The sequence below is a fragment of the Myiozetetes cayanensis genome, unplaced genomic scaffold (assembly GCF_022539395.1).
Source record: "Myiozetetes cayanensis isolate MyiCay16 unplaced genomic scaffold, myiCay2020 scf1, whole genome shotgun sequence".
Classification (NCBI taxonomy): Eukaryota; Metazoa; Chordata; class Aves; order Passeriformes; family Tyrannidae; genus Myiozetetes; species Myiozetetes cayanensis.
This window is the reverse complement of record NW_026086604.1, coordinates 33,764,061-33,779,396: the sequence shown is the minus strand read 5'-3', so window position 1 is coordinate 33,779,396 and position 15,336 is coordinate 33,764,061. Positions and strand designations below refer to the sequence as shown.

General features: G+C 36.3%; 1 protein-coding gene across 2 annotated transcripts in view; it reads right to left on the bottom strand.

The window, feature by feature from the left end:
* PDE7A (phosphodiesterase 7A) overlaps positions 1 to 15,336 on the bottom strand; it is a 75,956-nt gene that overhangs the window by 22,123 nt on the left and 38,497 nt on the right. The window contains exons 2-3 of one of the 2 annotated variants that reach the window (XM_050312869.1): positions 13,906 to 13,966; positions 6,745 to 6,828 (exon numbers count right to left, since the gene is read on the bottom strand). In XM_050312869.1, the coding sequence (XP_050168826.1) occupies positions 6,745 to 6,828; positions 13,906 to 13,966 (145 nt within the window). The remainder of the gene's footprint in view (positions 1 to 6,744; positions 6,829 to 13,905; positions 13,967 to 15,336) is intronic. The other variant, XM_050312877.1, reaches the window with a different exon arrangement.

Genomic DNA, 15,336 nt, shown 5'->3' with positions numbered 1-15,336 from the left:
ACTCAGAGTGCAGAGATTAGACTGCTTCAGTATGAAATAAGTGCCAATTCTCCAGTGGCACTGTAAGCCAATGCACAGCAAAAAAAGTGTGAAGAAAACACCGCAAAAAGGAATCTACAGGATTTTACTAAAGTATCTCTCTTGAATTTTGGCTGTTCTTAATATTTCTGTAAATACCTCAGGAAAGATACAAAATTAAGTAAATTAGACAATGCCATTCCTCTGCTGCCATGAGTAATATTTTGCAATAATCTCAGGACTAAGAAACTATATACAAGGCACAATCTTTCCATACCAATTTACTGAATCATAACCCCAGCAATCCTGCAATTGTGTACTTTTTTTTTTAACCTGAAACCACCCACTGGGCAAGGCAAATCTGCAGCTCACAACAGCAGAGTGTGAACCAATGAGCTTCACTGAAGCAAAACATTTAGAGGAATATCATCAGAACACAAATACAGCCCTTACAAAATGGGTTATGCTGTGTTAATCAAGATACTGATCCTCCTGACGAACAAGCACATGACACAATAATGGTTCCACTATTTTCCAAAAGGATAATATATTCCAAACCATCACCAAATAATTTTCTTGATGTCTTACAAAAGAGTCCACCTTTCTTCAGTGTCCTAGAAATCTTCAGTTCTACAACAATGGACTGTCAGAACCCTCAAGTAATACTTCTTGGCTATTTTTCACCACCAGAAATGAAAGAATTCAAAAGTAACACATCATGGTTAACAGAAAAGAATTTCCTTTACCAGTTTGTATGACTGTGAATACAAAACTCAAATTGGGAGCAGACATGAAAACAAAAGAATTCTCACATACTTTCCATCAAATTATCCAGCATTAAAAAAAAAAAAAAGGCTTTCAAAATAAGCTACTTGGAGAAGAAACACATTGGAGAGGTTCAAAAGAAAAGGGAAGAAGAAAGCAGAATGTGTCTCTGTCTTCTTCTAAGGCCAAACTTACTTCAGCAATAAAACATGGAGTGGGCTGTACCTGTGCAAGACTCCAGGGCACACATAATGTTTTACAGAAACTCATAAAGAAGAAACTGTAGGTAAAACAACAATCTAGGACAGCAAAAGGAGAAAAAACAAACAAACAAACAAACAAAACCCACAAAACAAAACACAAAAAAACCCCACCTGTCCTGTATTCTCAGTTGGCAGCTTTTAGCCCAAAATCTTCCTTAACCAAGCTCACTTCAAGATCCCTTTTCACTTCAAGTTTATCTTCAATGTTTTCGTTTGGCTAAGGTTGTATTTAGAGCATTTTCTGACTTCCCCTTGTGGGACTGAATTCTCCACACTAAACTGAAGTCAAAATTTCGCTCACATTGAGGAAAACAATATATTTGAATAATCTGGGTTGTGAATAATTAGAGGACCATTTCAGAATCGCATCTGTCACAGAAAGGCAGCTTTTGGAGAGTTATCTTGAGTACAAGCTTTTTACTCCTCAGTGCTGGTATTTTCATAGGGAAACAATTCATTCAATCTATGACCACAGGGAAATCTTCTTGCATGGTTGTGAAATTCACTCTTTTTCACAGTAGACTGTTAAACAAGACAATTACTTTTAACCATATTCAGCTTGGTAATTCCTTTGTTTTCTTGGAACAAAAAAGGGCATTCAAATTCACCTGGACTGTGCTCATTTTATCTCAATCTCTAGATGGTATCATCAAAAGCACAAGGCTGCTATTACACAAGGATTTTGCAAATTGTTTAAAGCCATCAATTTAGATTTGCACTCCACTCTCTTCTTTGACTTTTGGCCTCTCAGCCAAGGGGAATTTAAATTCACTGTTTAACATAGAGCTTTTCCAACAATTTGTTGGAGCAAAAAACTGGACAGTTAAAAACATCATGGCAAACAGTAGATGCTGATATCATCAGATCTCAGAGTAGCATATAATATGTAACATGAACTCTGATTTTCCAAGTAAATCGTCTGAAGGTTGTATAATAAACTCTGGGATTTCTTCAAGGGTTTGCCTTCTCAAGAAAGAGAAATAGATTTATCCATTACCTATAAAAGTCTCCCTTTCTTTTCCCACTAGAAAGGCTTCATATACAACTGAGAAGAACCATCTAAGTCTCAATGAAGCCTTAAGTTCAAATCACATTATTTTCTCTCCTATACGGAGCACTACATTGTATGCAAGCATCTACCTCCTTTTAAATTGAGCCATTCCTGAATGTCAGCAGACACATACTGAATAACTCAAAAAATCCCTTCCTTCTTTCCAAGATATTTTAACGCACATATGAGACATATCCCCTTATCTGTAAAACACAAAATAGAGCCTCATGTGTTGGCAACATCACTACATCATGCTCAGATGAGAGTGGCTCAAGAGAATTCTAAAAACCTTTTGACAAGATCATAATTACTCAGGGTCAGGCAAAACAGGAAAAGCACAAAGAAAAAAATGTTTCCTCTCCGCAAACTCAAAAATATTTGGGTTTTTATCTATTTCTTTTGACTATATCCAACAACCCTTTTCTAAAAAGGAAGCTTAAAAGCAAGCATTCATTTAAGTTGTTCTGCATAAGACGCTTCCCAATGTTTTTTCTGTTATCTTAATTATTCACTTGATCTTTATTCCTTTTGGCTTCACTTCCTCAGTAAAACATATTGTACACACAAATGAGCACTCTTTGGGTGTTTTTTTCAGGTTAAACAGTGAATGATTGGGGCAAATTATATACTCCTGTTTGTGCACACTAAAAACTCCTCACAAACATAATCGAAGTTTCTTAAGTGTATTTGTAACTGTGTGTATATACATACACAGACACACGTATATAAATAGATATTACTGACAACCTCTCAATAGCAAGAAAACAAGACCTAAACATTTATTGCTGGTTTACATTTTCTGGAAAAGGGAATATTTTTATACTGACATTTACCAATTCTTCCACCAAAGATTCTGGTTTGCATTAGCTTCTCTCAATATATTCTGTCAACACTGCAGATGAAATTACTGTTTCAAGTAATGTAAAAAAAAATTTAAAGTAATCGCGTTAACTGTAGCCTATTTGTAAACTAGCAGACAGCAAAGGTGGTTAACACCACTGAAATCACCTTTTCAATAACTTCCCTGAAAACCAAACAGTACATGCTGCATTATCACAATGAACTGCAAAACTTCCTCCTCGTAACATGTGGAGTGAAAAGTTCCACAGTCGATTCAATAAGACATCACAGTGCAGGCATTTCAATGTGCGACTGTGATTTATGTACATCCACTGAACAACCATTATATTTAAGGCCAAAATTTACTTCAGAGGAAGAAAGTTGTGTGTCTACTCTCTCCTTCCCAGAAATGGTGGCTTTGAGCTGCTTTCTGAGTTTACGCCCATGGTCCTTCCTACACAGGCATAATCACAGACCAAAATAACAGAAAAGCTGCTAATTGATGATTCGACATAAACAAATTGACAACCAATGCGAGGAATACAATCCTGTCTTTCCCCACTAATCAGGAAGCAGTCTTATTCAAACAAAAATTTGTTAATCAAGCTGCTCCTCCTGGCTAGTTCCTGCAATTACCTATAAAAAGGTGATTTCCTGAACAACAGGTAATACAGAAGGGAAACTAATAATGGCCAGTCTTCACGAGTGAAGATCCGGGGAAGGTCTTTACACCTTCCAGCCTGCGCATTGGATTTTTTAGGTGAGACACAGTGTGCGCGGAACTGAGCCCACCCTTTAATCCTAAGGTTCATCTGCCGGGGCCAAGCGAGCTTGGACGGTGGCAGCGAGGTCCTTAGGACGTAGGTGGGTTGCCTTTAAGGGCTAACGAGCCCCACCTGCCCGGGAGTGGCCCTGACCGGGAATCGAACCCGGATCTCGGGTCTCGGCGGTGATAACGCCGCGCCCTTACCACTAGACCACCAGGGGCTCCAAGAAGGGAAACTACCACCCAACAAACTTAGCTTGGTCACCAGTCAAATCCTGAATTTAACAATTCTCAGATGACTCCCATACCACCATCTCTAACAATAACAATAAAGATATTTTTTCAACAATCTTTCCTCAAATTGAATTTCCTAGAAAAAAGTTACTGTTGAGAGAACACTTCTAGCCAAGTTAAAAACTTGCATAGTCATGTGTCAATTACAGAACTGTGAGATGAGGATGCAGAGGCTGAGCTTATAATGCTTAACAAGATACAGAAGTGGTCTTAAGAAGTAAGTGCTAAAAATTTTCCTTCAGCAACACCAAATGAAGTTGCAAGTTAAAAGAGCATTATGAAACAGAAGTGACTATTTAAAACAAATACACACAACAGTAGCTTCCTGAAAACAGAATAAAGCATTTAAAATTCAGTATTCTTAAAACCTACCAATAAAATACAGGGTTAAGAGCCTATCAATAAATACAGGAAAACAGAACTGGTCAGCAGATTATCAGATGGACCTCCTGAAAGACGTTCAACTTCTCAAAACATCATTGACACAAAAAGAAAACGCTGAACAACAAAAATTAGCTAAGAAAAATACAAAACAGCAATAATGCTTCCACACAGTGACTGACAGCCAGTATATACAACATCTGCAAAACAGGTAAGCCATGATCTTTGCAAAATATTAAGTACCACAGAATAAAGTTAGTGGATGGCAGAAGAAAATTACACTGAAACTATACAAACATGATGAAGGAAGCATATCCATGCATTACTGATGTTCAGGATACAGCTGTGGTGGGGAGGGAAAAACAAAAAGCCAGCATTCAGATGGTTTAGTTAGCTTTGGCTCCTGAAGAGACCCTTTTCAGTTCAGTCTTTGCCTCAAGGAAAGAAGAGCTGGCTGGCTCCTCTCACATGCTATTGCTCACAAGGGTGAACATTTTTCAGTCACGTAGCTCAATGTGGCAAAATCAAATCCTTCTGGAGTTACTGGGAGAGGGCAGGGAGAATACCCTAAAAATTAAGTCATGTCTGATTCCCACAACTTCTCTCTACTTGTAGTCTCACAGTATCATACTAAATCTCTTTTGCTTAAAACAATTAAGGAAACATTGATCAGGACTCAATTAGTATTGCAGAGACAAAGAAAATATTTTACTGATTAATAAAAGCCCACAGTTATGTTAATTAACAGATAACCTAGTGATATGGTGAGAGATGGCTCTGAATTCCGTACTGACTTTGAAAGAAACTCCACAATACAGCAGGAGCCTGAAGTGGAAGAGCAACCCTGCAACAGGCTACAATTCTGAAGTGCAAAAAATCTGGCTACAATGGCAACTCTGAAAACTGCCACAGCAGCTGACTTGAGAGGGAAGCTACAGCCAAAGAATTTTTTGGGCCTCCTAGCAACATTCTTTGCTGTCATCAGACACCACAGGTGATGTTGCTAAAAGCTGGTGCCTGTGCCTGAACAAGTAGGGGCAAGAAGAAAGGGTGTGAAAATCCTCTTCCTGATTAGTCATGATCTGCCTGATGCACAATCACCAGGATGGAAAGAAACAGCGTGATGAGGACCACAGAAAATAGTTAATTTGACAACAAGCAATAATATCATATGTTGACTGCCTTTTAAGTGGTAGTCCTTTTACTACCTCTGTTAGTATTTTCCCCTATCAGCATGAAATGCCACACATACATATACATATACAAAGAGACATAGTTATGTACTTCATAAGTTGCATGCTATTTCTAAAGAATTTATTATACTTAATCAGGACTTGAGATGAAATTCTTATCCTCTTTGTTGGAAAAATCAATATAGCACACTCTTCAAACTTTGTTTTCTCACCTATTTTTATGAAACTTTTGAATGAAACTAAGAGTTTAAGAGTTTTAAATGTGATCTACTTTTTTAAAAGAGTAACTTCAGTTACAATCAGAAGGTAAGACCAGTTTCTGCCACTCATTTTTGTTAATAAGGTAATTACAACAACCACACTTGTTACCATGAAATCAGCTTTTCTAAATCTCTCCATTGCATTCAGAATACTTGGAACTGTGCTGATACAGTGTTGGTATAGATACTTCATGACACTTAATACATTCAGTATTGACATAATTTAATTAAGACTTAAATCCCCTGCACTTTCACTGCATATTGGTTTGGTGGTTATTGCGACTTTATACTACAACAACTACTGAAAAATTTAGTTATAATAACATAGATCGATAATTTAACTTTTTCCTCTACAAAAATACTATTCTTACAACACTTCTGAGAAAGAATGATTCCTACAACACATAATCAAAAAAATTTAGTCTGCTGTTTTCCTGTAACACTTTAAGATTTGTATTTGTCCAAAAATTTAAGCCCTAGCTACATGTTTGATAGATGTAATGTTAATTGATTATGATGAGGTCAAAGCATATTGATATCTACTCTAAGTCTGTTCAAGCACCATCCTAGACAGGGCCCTTCTGCTGCTGCTGCATAAAAGCAGGAAACTATTCTCCTCAACTGATTGGGTCTGCCAAGTGAGCACTCAGCACACGCACCAGTAGCTGGATATAAGACAGTCTTCATTTTCACAGGGATTCAGGTTTAAATTCAATGAGCTTAAACTAAACTTTTTAAAACAAAAATTTAGCAGATTGTCCTCCTCTATTTTTGGTAAAGAGCTAGCATGAAGGATTTTCCTAAGTATAAAAAATGGTCTTGCTATAAAAAGCTGCTATCTTTTAGAGGCTCAGTAGTTAAAATTGGTGGAAGCCTTTGTTTATTTGTAATTTATCTGCTTTTAAATACTTACAGTGAAAAATACGGAAATCAATGTATGGATGAGAACCTCTTCTCTCTGTTTCAAATCCTGCCCGACTTCTTACTCGCACATCTCCTAGAAACAGGGTCAAGAGTGAAATAAAAGTGTGGAAGAGTGGCAGAGATAAAATGCAAATGAACATAGCCTGGAGGGGTAAAGATTCATGTACTTAATGGAGGAGAGTAATTCAAACAATAGGCCTACTTCAATGCTTTTTGTTTTAAAGGTGAAATTCAAAACAAAGTTTGAAGACTTGTTAAACATGCAATCACATGCTTTCTCGTCAAAATCTCTCCTGCCTAAGCATACGTTGCCAGAAGCATGTGATAAGCATTCAGATGAAATTAGGAAGAGCTTGCTACACCAGTATGGTAAAAATGCACCTTAATATGACAGAAAACACAAACATTTAAAGTTGATTTGTTCCTCAGTAACACACATAAAACGATAACATTTTGTAAAATACAAAAAAGATTCAACTTCTAGAAAATGGTAGCTTTTAGCAAATAAGCTAGTTAAAATATGGTTTTATTTTACATAATAGAATATTTTCCCACTAGCATTTACTTACTTGTGCTCAGCTGTTTGAATATTACACAAGAGCCTATTAAAATACCAAAACTCAGTATTAAAATTTTATCAAACTATTTTGCACTGTAATTAGCTTCAACCTGAATCTTTTAGCATGCTAGTTGATTTCTGCTTATCCATTTTACCAACTGAAAGCTGATCAGTATTCTTTCATTAGGTACTTGTATGCATTAATATAAGTAGTTCACTTGGATTAAAAGCTTTCACTTAAAATCCTTTCGCAATTACAAATTTGGACAAATCTTTGAGGATCAAATGCAGTGGTGTTTCCCTCCTCAAATCCTAACAAAAAGTTAAATTGAAGACGTGCAAATGTTCTGCTTTCTAACTATGAAAATCCTTCAAGTGTAATATTCTCCTTACCTCAAACACAGCACTTTTTATATGAACCCAAAATAAGTAATTAACAAAACCAACTATGACTGACTTGATAAAAACAAAATTTAAAAATATCTATTTAATCTCCAGCAAGTAATAGACACCTTGAAAGTATTTTCCCCTTCTTTTCTTTTCCAACCTGCTAATCTGTAATGCTGAAGCAGGCAACTTGTCAGAAAATAGCTAAAGATATTCACTTAAGCTTTTAATGCTCAACAGGTATCTTTGTAGAGATACGTATCTATAAACACTGACATACCTATAGTGACACATGAATGTTATCTTGTGAACCGTGCTGGAAGGACCACATAAAGGTAAGTGAGTCCAGGGCTCTCCAAATGCTGGGTCTAGAATTTGCATACCAGTAAAAACATACTAAATAAATGTGCCTTTCGGTGATTAGCCCTTTTATTTTTCTTGAAACTGAAAATCTGAACTGAGCGGCAAGGGAAAGTAACCTGACAATATATGACTTAAAAATGCTTCAAGCATTCATTTGAGCAGAGTGCAAGAGAATTGTCTCCTTCCAGGCAATACAGAGGCAGCAAATTGTAGAAGTCTTCTGTTAGGCAAAAGCAACTGGTGAATTTTATTTACAAAATAAATTAATAAAAAGGAAAAAGAGAGAAAACTTTGGAAGAGAGGAGGAGATTGCATTAGTAGCTGTGTATGAAAATATCAGTTTACATGGAGACAAATTCAACTTTCATTACCTTTCACTCATATTTATCTGGGTAATCAGGCATAGCTACAGCTGTGTGAATGAGTTCACCAGCTGAATTAAAAGAGAAAAGACATTTTTAGTTGAGCTAATTTTTTACAGAAAATGTAAGACAGCTTTTGTGAATTATATTTAGTTTTCAAGACAGTTCTTTACTTTTAAAATTTAAAAACCACATAAATCAGTAAATAGTTTCAGTCAATGTACAACTAGGTTTTGACAAACAATTTAATTGTTTTAAGTATCAAGAATAGGAAAAGTTCACAGAAAAATACCACAAGGCCAACATGGAATTCTGCAAATAAAAAACCCAAGAAGGTTCATCTGATAAATGATGTCCAGAAAATTTCTCTCTGCTTTGTTCTATTTTATTTACTAGTACCTTGCCTAACAGCATAGACAGGAATAATAGTATTCCTGTTATCCTTGAAATGCCTGCAGTGTTGAGGATTTTGAGTAGGAAAACATGAAAAACTGTCTACAAGAGAAATGCAGAAGTGCAATTAACTACATTGCTTTTAATAGGAGTTATTAGAACATCTATTTACAGGAATATTTAGCCAAAAGAAGAAATTTATACTATAAATGCACATGGCAAAGTAACAAAAAGGTAACTGTAATAAGATGTAACTAAAATGAGTGTATTTACTTGCCTACATATGAAATGAGAAATTCCCAGCAGGGAAAGCAAAATATTTTCATTAACTAGTTGTTAAACAAAATTCTCTCTCCTTAGTCATGGTAGAAGAGGAATTTTTTTTAAAAATAAAGATTTTAACAATGGATGAATTTTTTAAGAATACAATTGTATTCATTCTGGGAAAATATATCCCTTCTACAGGACTGGAATGTATTACAGCAAGCAAAGCAGAAAATTCTACTGCACTAAAACAAAGGCAGAAAAGCAGTCTCCATTACCATTGTACAGAACTGCTGTATTTTTTTAAGATTTCAGACAACAAATGTGCTTGAAAAATACTGGTACAAGTGGAATTTGGTGACAGCATTTTTCCATCTGAAGTTTCTAAGTATATAGAAGCAGAAAAAGGAATAACAGCTAACTGGCTGCATGTTACGAAATTATGTGCCATTAGCACAGTGAAACTGATCTCTACTGCATAGGTATAGTTAGTCCCCAAAACATCCAGGAATACTGGACCATCGTTATGCATTCACTGTTCAGTTAATGTAACCTGCAAAGATTAATAGATCCCAAATCCTCGTGCTTTCAGACAACATAACGTATTTGCATCGATTTGCCTGGGATATCCTGTGCAAGTGTTTTGTAATCCTGTTACTCAAATTATGCAAAATTGAATTTTAAGGAAGAGACATGTTTATCTTCACAGGTAACTTTAACAAAAGTCAGAAGACATCTTGAATTTAGGATCGCTTTCATCAGACAAAAGGACACTGTTACGTAAGTCCTACAAACAGCAACAGAAGTCCAACCTCAAAGCCAATCATTATTACAGTAGTTGAAAGACAATGTAAATTCAACACCTAAACCAGAAGAACTTTTGAATAGTTTTCATTTATTTAGACCTTTACAAGTATATCAAAACGGTTACAAAATCTTTTTAAGCAATGAGATTGCACAGTCTGCTCGTAGGTAAATTTCCTGGCGGGGGGGCAGGGGAGGGCACAGAAGCGGTACAAACCTGACTGACAGCTTTTATCTTAAGTGTCCCTTCTTTGGCCGCTTTCAGCCACTCCTCTGTTACCTTAAGGGAACACATTCAAGTCCAGCATCTTACTAACAGTGGACTTCCAGGAACAACTTTTTTCCCCTCTTTGAGAGTTTCCGTGATTCCAAAGAATCAAGAAGATTTAAACGTGTGAAGCCTTCCTTACAAAACCTGATTTTGAGCACAAAATTGACAAAATGTCTGATGGCCGAGTATTCAGCTACATTTTTTCCAGAAGAGTTCTACATGATCAGGATTGCTTGCATTTTTAAGACAAAGGTCACACAGGCAGAAACTCAGCTGAAGACTAAATAAATCATGGAAGAATGAATGTAAGTGGGAGGTTTGCAGCTACAACTGAAAACCGGAAAGGAATCAGGGCTGGAACAACTTACCTTCAAAGAGATCGCTTAGTTCCTGCCCCTCTCTCAGATTCCTGCTTACAGGGCAAGGACAGCTCTGATACTTACGAGGCAGCTGAAATGCCACAGCTGACATCCCTGCCCGTTAGGGTTACACAGCACATACTTCATGCTACCCTAACGCTCCAGTGTGGCACAGTAACAATGCAGCAGCTGCTTGGGGAGCTGAGGCCTTCTGGAGCAGGGGCAGAAACCTCAGAGATCACGGAGGACAGCTGGGAGCAGAAATTACGACAGCCACCTCAAGGTAAAGCACTCAAGTCAAAGCCATGAAGTTCTGAAGAGCAGGATTTCCAGACAGAATTACTAGCTTCACAGAGTAAAGTTCCTATTAAATTTGTTGAAGAAACAGATGACAGGTCAGCCGAATATGCCAGAATTAAAGCAAACTGAATGCGACATAACTGCTACAGGAGAGGAGCGTGCACCTACATCACACAGTAGCTTTCCTCCAATGTCTCTAAAGGAGAGTAAAATCTCTCTAAAGGAGCAAAAAATGCTCGCTCCCCTTTCTGTTGAGAGGTGCACACTCACCAATACAAGCAGTCAGTGCCCCACACTTTCTACTCCATGCACAGCAGGAAAACTTTCAGGCAATAGAAAACAGCAAGAAAAAGAAACCAGAAAAGCAAATAAGAGGAAAACAAATCAAGGATTACACAAGATTACACAGAAGCACTTACAAGATACTTGGAGAATTCCTCATAGTTGCTGAGAAAAGTAGCTGAGGGGTGTAGTAGCTGAGGTGATGCAGATGTATTAGCCCTTCCAAGGTCTTAAAAGAAAAATTCTACAATGCTGCATCTGTATCTATATTTTAAAATAGTAAATAAGCCACTCGGGAGTGGCTTAGTGTATATTTTGGGAATGGGGTATGACAGATGAGTCATTACAGTCAACCCTGTTTGTTTATGTCGACACACTGATGAAGACAGTTAGGAGTTGTTTATTTTGTGTAGCCCTAAAATTTGATCTTTTAAGTGGAACCCAGCAACACTGCTATACCACAGGAATTCCAATTTACTTGGAATAAATTAATTTCCATTGGATTCCCATTGAAACAACTTAAAAACATCAAATGAAGCAACTTTACAGCCAGCACTGCTAAACAGAGGCAGAGGGAGGTATCCTAGATATCCTTAGCTTTATATTTTTGGTCTGCTAAAATAAACACCTTATCAAGGTACATTTTACTAGTAGATATACTTTGTATGGAATAATAACTAAGAAAGTAAAAGGCAAAACCCCTCTTGACTGTGCCTAACTTCCCATTAAGTTACAGCTGAGGATTTCTTATAGCTCACTCCACTAAAATGTACTAAGATAAATAAAAGAAAAACAAAACTTCGTCACAATACTGTAGGAAATGCAATGCTTCACATTTCTTGCAAAAAATTCTAATGGAGTATATTAACTCTTGAATCTACTCTGATATGAATGTTTCTACATACAGATGCACCCAACTGTTCAGCTTTCAGGCTGGTCTTTTTTACAGTCCATTTACACTTACAAAAGTAATAAATATGTAAATTAGGTGCTAGCTTGTACAGTACAGTGTACATAATATTTGGGAGAAACAAGTGATCTCTAATAAGTGAGAAAATACTACAAATTTATCATACTGATCGAAACATCCAGCGAGCAAATTTTTGTTTGCTTGTTGGTGCCCTCCTCCCCCCACCCAAGTTAGAACAGTGCGAATGAGTTATGCCAGCAAGCAAGACTTATGCTATTCATAACAAGCACCAATCACACAGTGTAATTATTAATTCCAATGAGAGAACAAGTGAAAATTTAATTTACTTAGCACCATATTCTGAATATTTTCAAGTTCTGCCTATGAGAATAGTTAAAGGTTTTCCAGACAAATGAGATTTTTCCCTCAGTTCAGGAGTATGTACCAAGAACTACAGGAAATCATGTTTTGCTTCCCTCTAGAATTACTTGAGCATTATCACATATCCTTCTGCAGAAATGATGGGCCTAACTACTTCGTTTTAAGTTTTGAAAGCAAGATAAAACTACTTCCAACAACAAAACCTCCAGCAGCTTCTTCAGCAAACATTAAGAAGTCAGCATCTTCTCCCCTCCTCTTAACAAATCTCCAAAGTAATTAAATTCTCTTATCAAAAATCCTTCAGTAGACAGTCAGTGCTGTAGTATTAACAACTTCATAAATGTAAAAAAATTAAAATAACTGAAAAACAAAAATGTGAAGATGCTAAGTCAAAATTGGATTTATATGTAAATATGTGGGTGTATGCCCACATATGTAGGTTAGGACTATGAATTCATATACACACAGGTGTACACATGCATATAGCTTACAAATCTAAATTCATAGACAATGCAGTTATGAATTTCTGGGGACTTTAACACATACAATATGCAACTAAACTGAAAAGAGTCAGGGCATAAAAAGACATGTTATGGCTGATTGAGTTGGAGATGGTTAAGAATTAGTAATCACTAGCTGTTGTTCATCGAGCTGTGAGAGACATCATGCAAACACATTCATAGTCCATTTCAACACAAAATCATAGCTCAAGATGGCTTAAATTAAGTGGCATCATTTTGCAGTGAAACAGACTTAGAGCACATACACAGTCCCCACGCCATCTGCACCACCAGCAGCCTCCAGAAGAGGTGCGGGAAATACTGAATCCGGCAGCCAGAACTGCGAGAGCTTTGCATCTTTCTCCTCTCAACAAGTGACCTCAACTCATTCTGTGCACTCAGTATCACTGAGGGTCTCCCCCTCCCAATACTGTGCTTTCATTTGAATTCAGATTTAGTCTTTCTCTAGCTGCTATTCTGAAAACATTCTTAGCTTGACTATACTCTCAAGTCACCTCCTAGGATTAATGAGAAAAATATTGCTTAAAATCATTATCATTATTTTAAAAACACCTTGAGCATTTCATATCCTCCCTACCGAAGTTTTTAAGAGTGTGTGGTAACTCTTACACAAATTTCCCTAAGCTAAAGTTTTAACCAGAAGGATACCATGCAGAGGTGGTAAATTCCATCACAGAAATAAAGGTCATTCATGAGTCACTTAGAAAACGTAACTTCTACCAAGCACTTTAGGTTAATTACAAGAACTTTTTTTTTTTTAATATAGAAGTAAGACATCCAACACAATACCTAACTCAGGAAAAAAGAGAAAAAAATCCAACAACCAAAAAACCCAAGTCAACACAAAACAACCAAAATTCTTCTAAAGAACCTAATCAAAATGTTATCCATGAGAAAGAGAAAGTTCCTGAATTCAACATAAATATTTAAAAAGGTATTATTTAAATCAATCATAAAAGTTAGAACTTTGCAATATAGAAACTGGCATGCTTACCTAGCATACGAATGTACAACGCAGTCTGATCGGAGCTGTCATAGGAAATTGCTCCACGTCTCTGCAAAAAGAAGAAGCATATTTTATGTAACTTAGAAGTAAATAATTTTTAAATTGAAATTAAAATATTAGTTGACCATTTCCAATTTAACTCTCAAAATTAATTTTAGAAATTTTGCATCTTTCATGCAAAACGCATCTTTCAAATATATAGATGTCTACTGATTTTCATTTAAGAGGGGTCAAAAGAAGGACAGGAATTGGTAGTGAAAAGATTATGAAAATAGGACTTGAGTGGGGAAAAAAAAATACATACCCCCTTAAATTTCTTTTCAGATGTTCCTCAATCACTCCTCACAATAAAAAAGACACAGAACAAGACTACACTGACACAAATAAGTGCTTCTCATAGCCTTCTAGAGCATCATACTTGAAAAAAAAAATAAATTTGCAGCTCCTGGTTTATTTATTTACTTTTGCCTATGGGGTGTTTTCATCTTTCAAATGTAACAGTAGTTTTAAAAGAAGTAAAAGAAATCAAATGACACCATTACTGCAGTTCTAGGCTGCCATATGCTACTTTCACTCTACCCAGTGCTTTCTGTAGGCAAATCAAGGTACCACTGAAGCAAGAATATGTAAAGATATTTTAGAGAAATCAAGCAAGTAGAATTTCATATTTTATGATGAAAGCCTAAAAGAGTCATCAAGTTATCCATGTACAACACTGAGATACTCCCATATAAGCTGTATTTCTTACCTTACTTTCTTAGAAACTCCTATGACCTTTCCCTGTCCACTACACTTCTTTCTTACACCTAGGACAGTGAAGGCCTCAGTGCTACAAAGAGTCATCAGACCCCTTTGAGAACTTTAGATAAAAGCCAGCCTGGTAGTGAACACAAGCACCCATTTTTTCACCTGTGCAGCACGAACAGCACTATACCAGGGACACACAACAGCCTGAAAATGTGCAAGTTCAAAAGACAAGAAACCAAACCATGTTAAGAAACAGGAGGGGAGAAACCAGATACTGGTTATTGAAACTAATTCTAAAAGAAAGAAAATTAAATAAAGAAAAATGTCTTAGAAGGGGGAAGAGGCAGAACTGCTTATGTGCATTTATCTATCAGAACAAACTGAACAAAGAAAGACTAGAGATGAATAACCTCTATCACAGCGATTTGTATGAGTGATGTGCTAAGACTCCAAATTCCTTAGTTTTTTGAATATTTTTCATGTTAAAACAAGAAAGAAAATCTTACACTTGAATTCAGAGAAGTTTTTCCAAAAGTAAGCTTAAAATTTAATTACAGAAATTACCCAACACCTAACTCCAAATGGGGTTCAATGATAATAGCTGTTGAAAAGACTACAAGGAAGAACTATACAGCACTTCTTTGTTGTCTTAGCTTTTGTTCCGTATTTCCC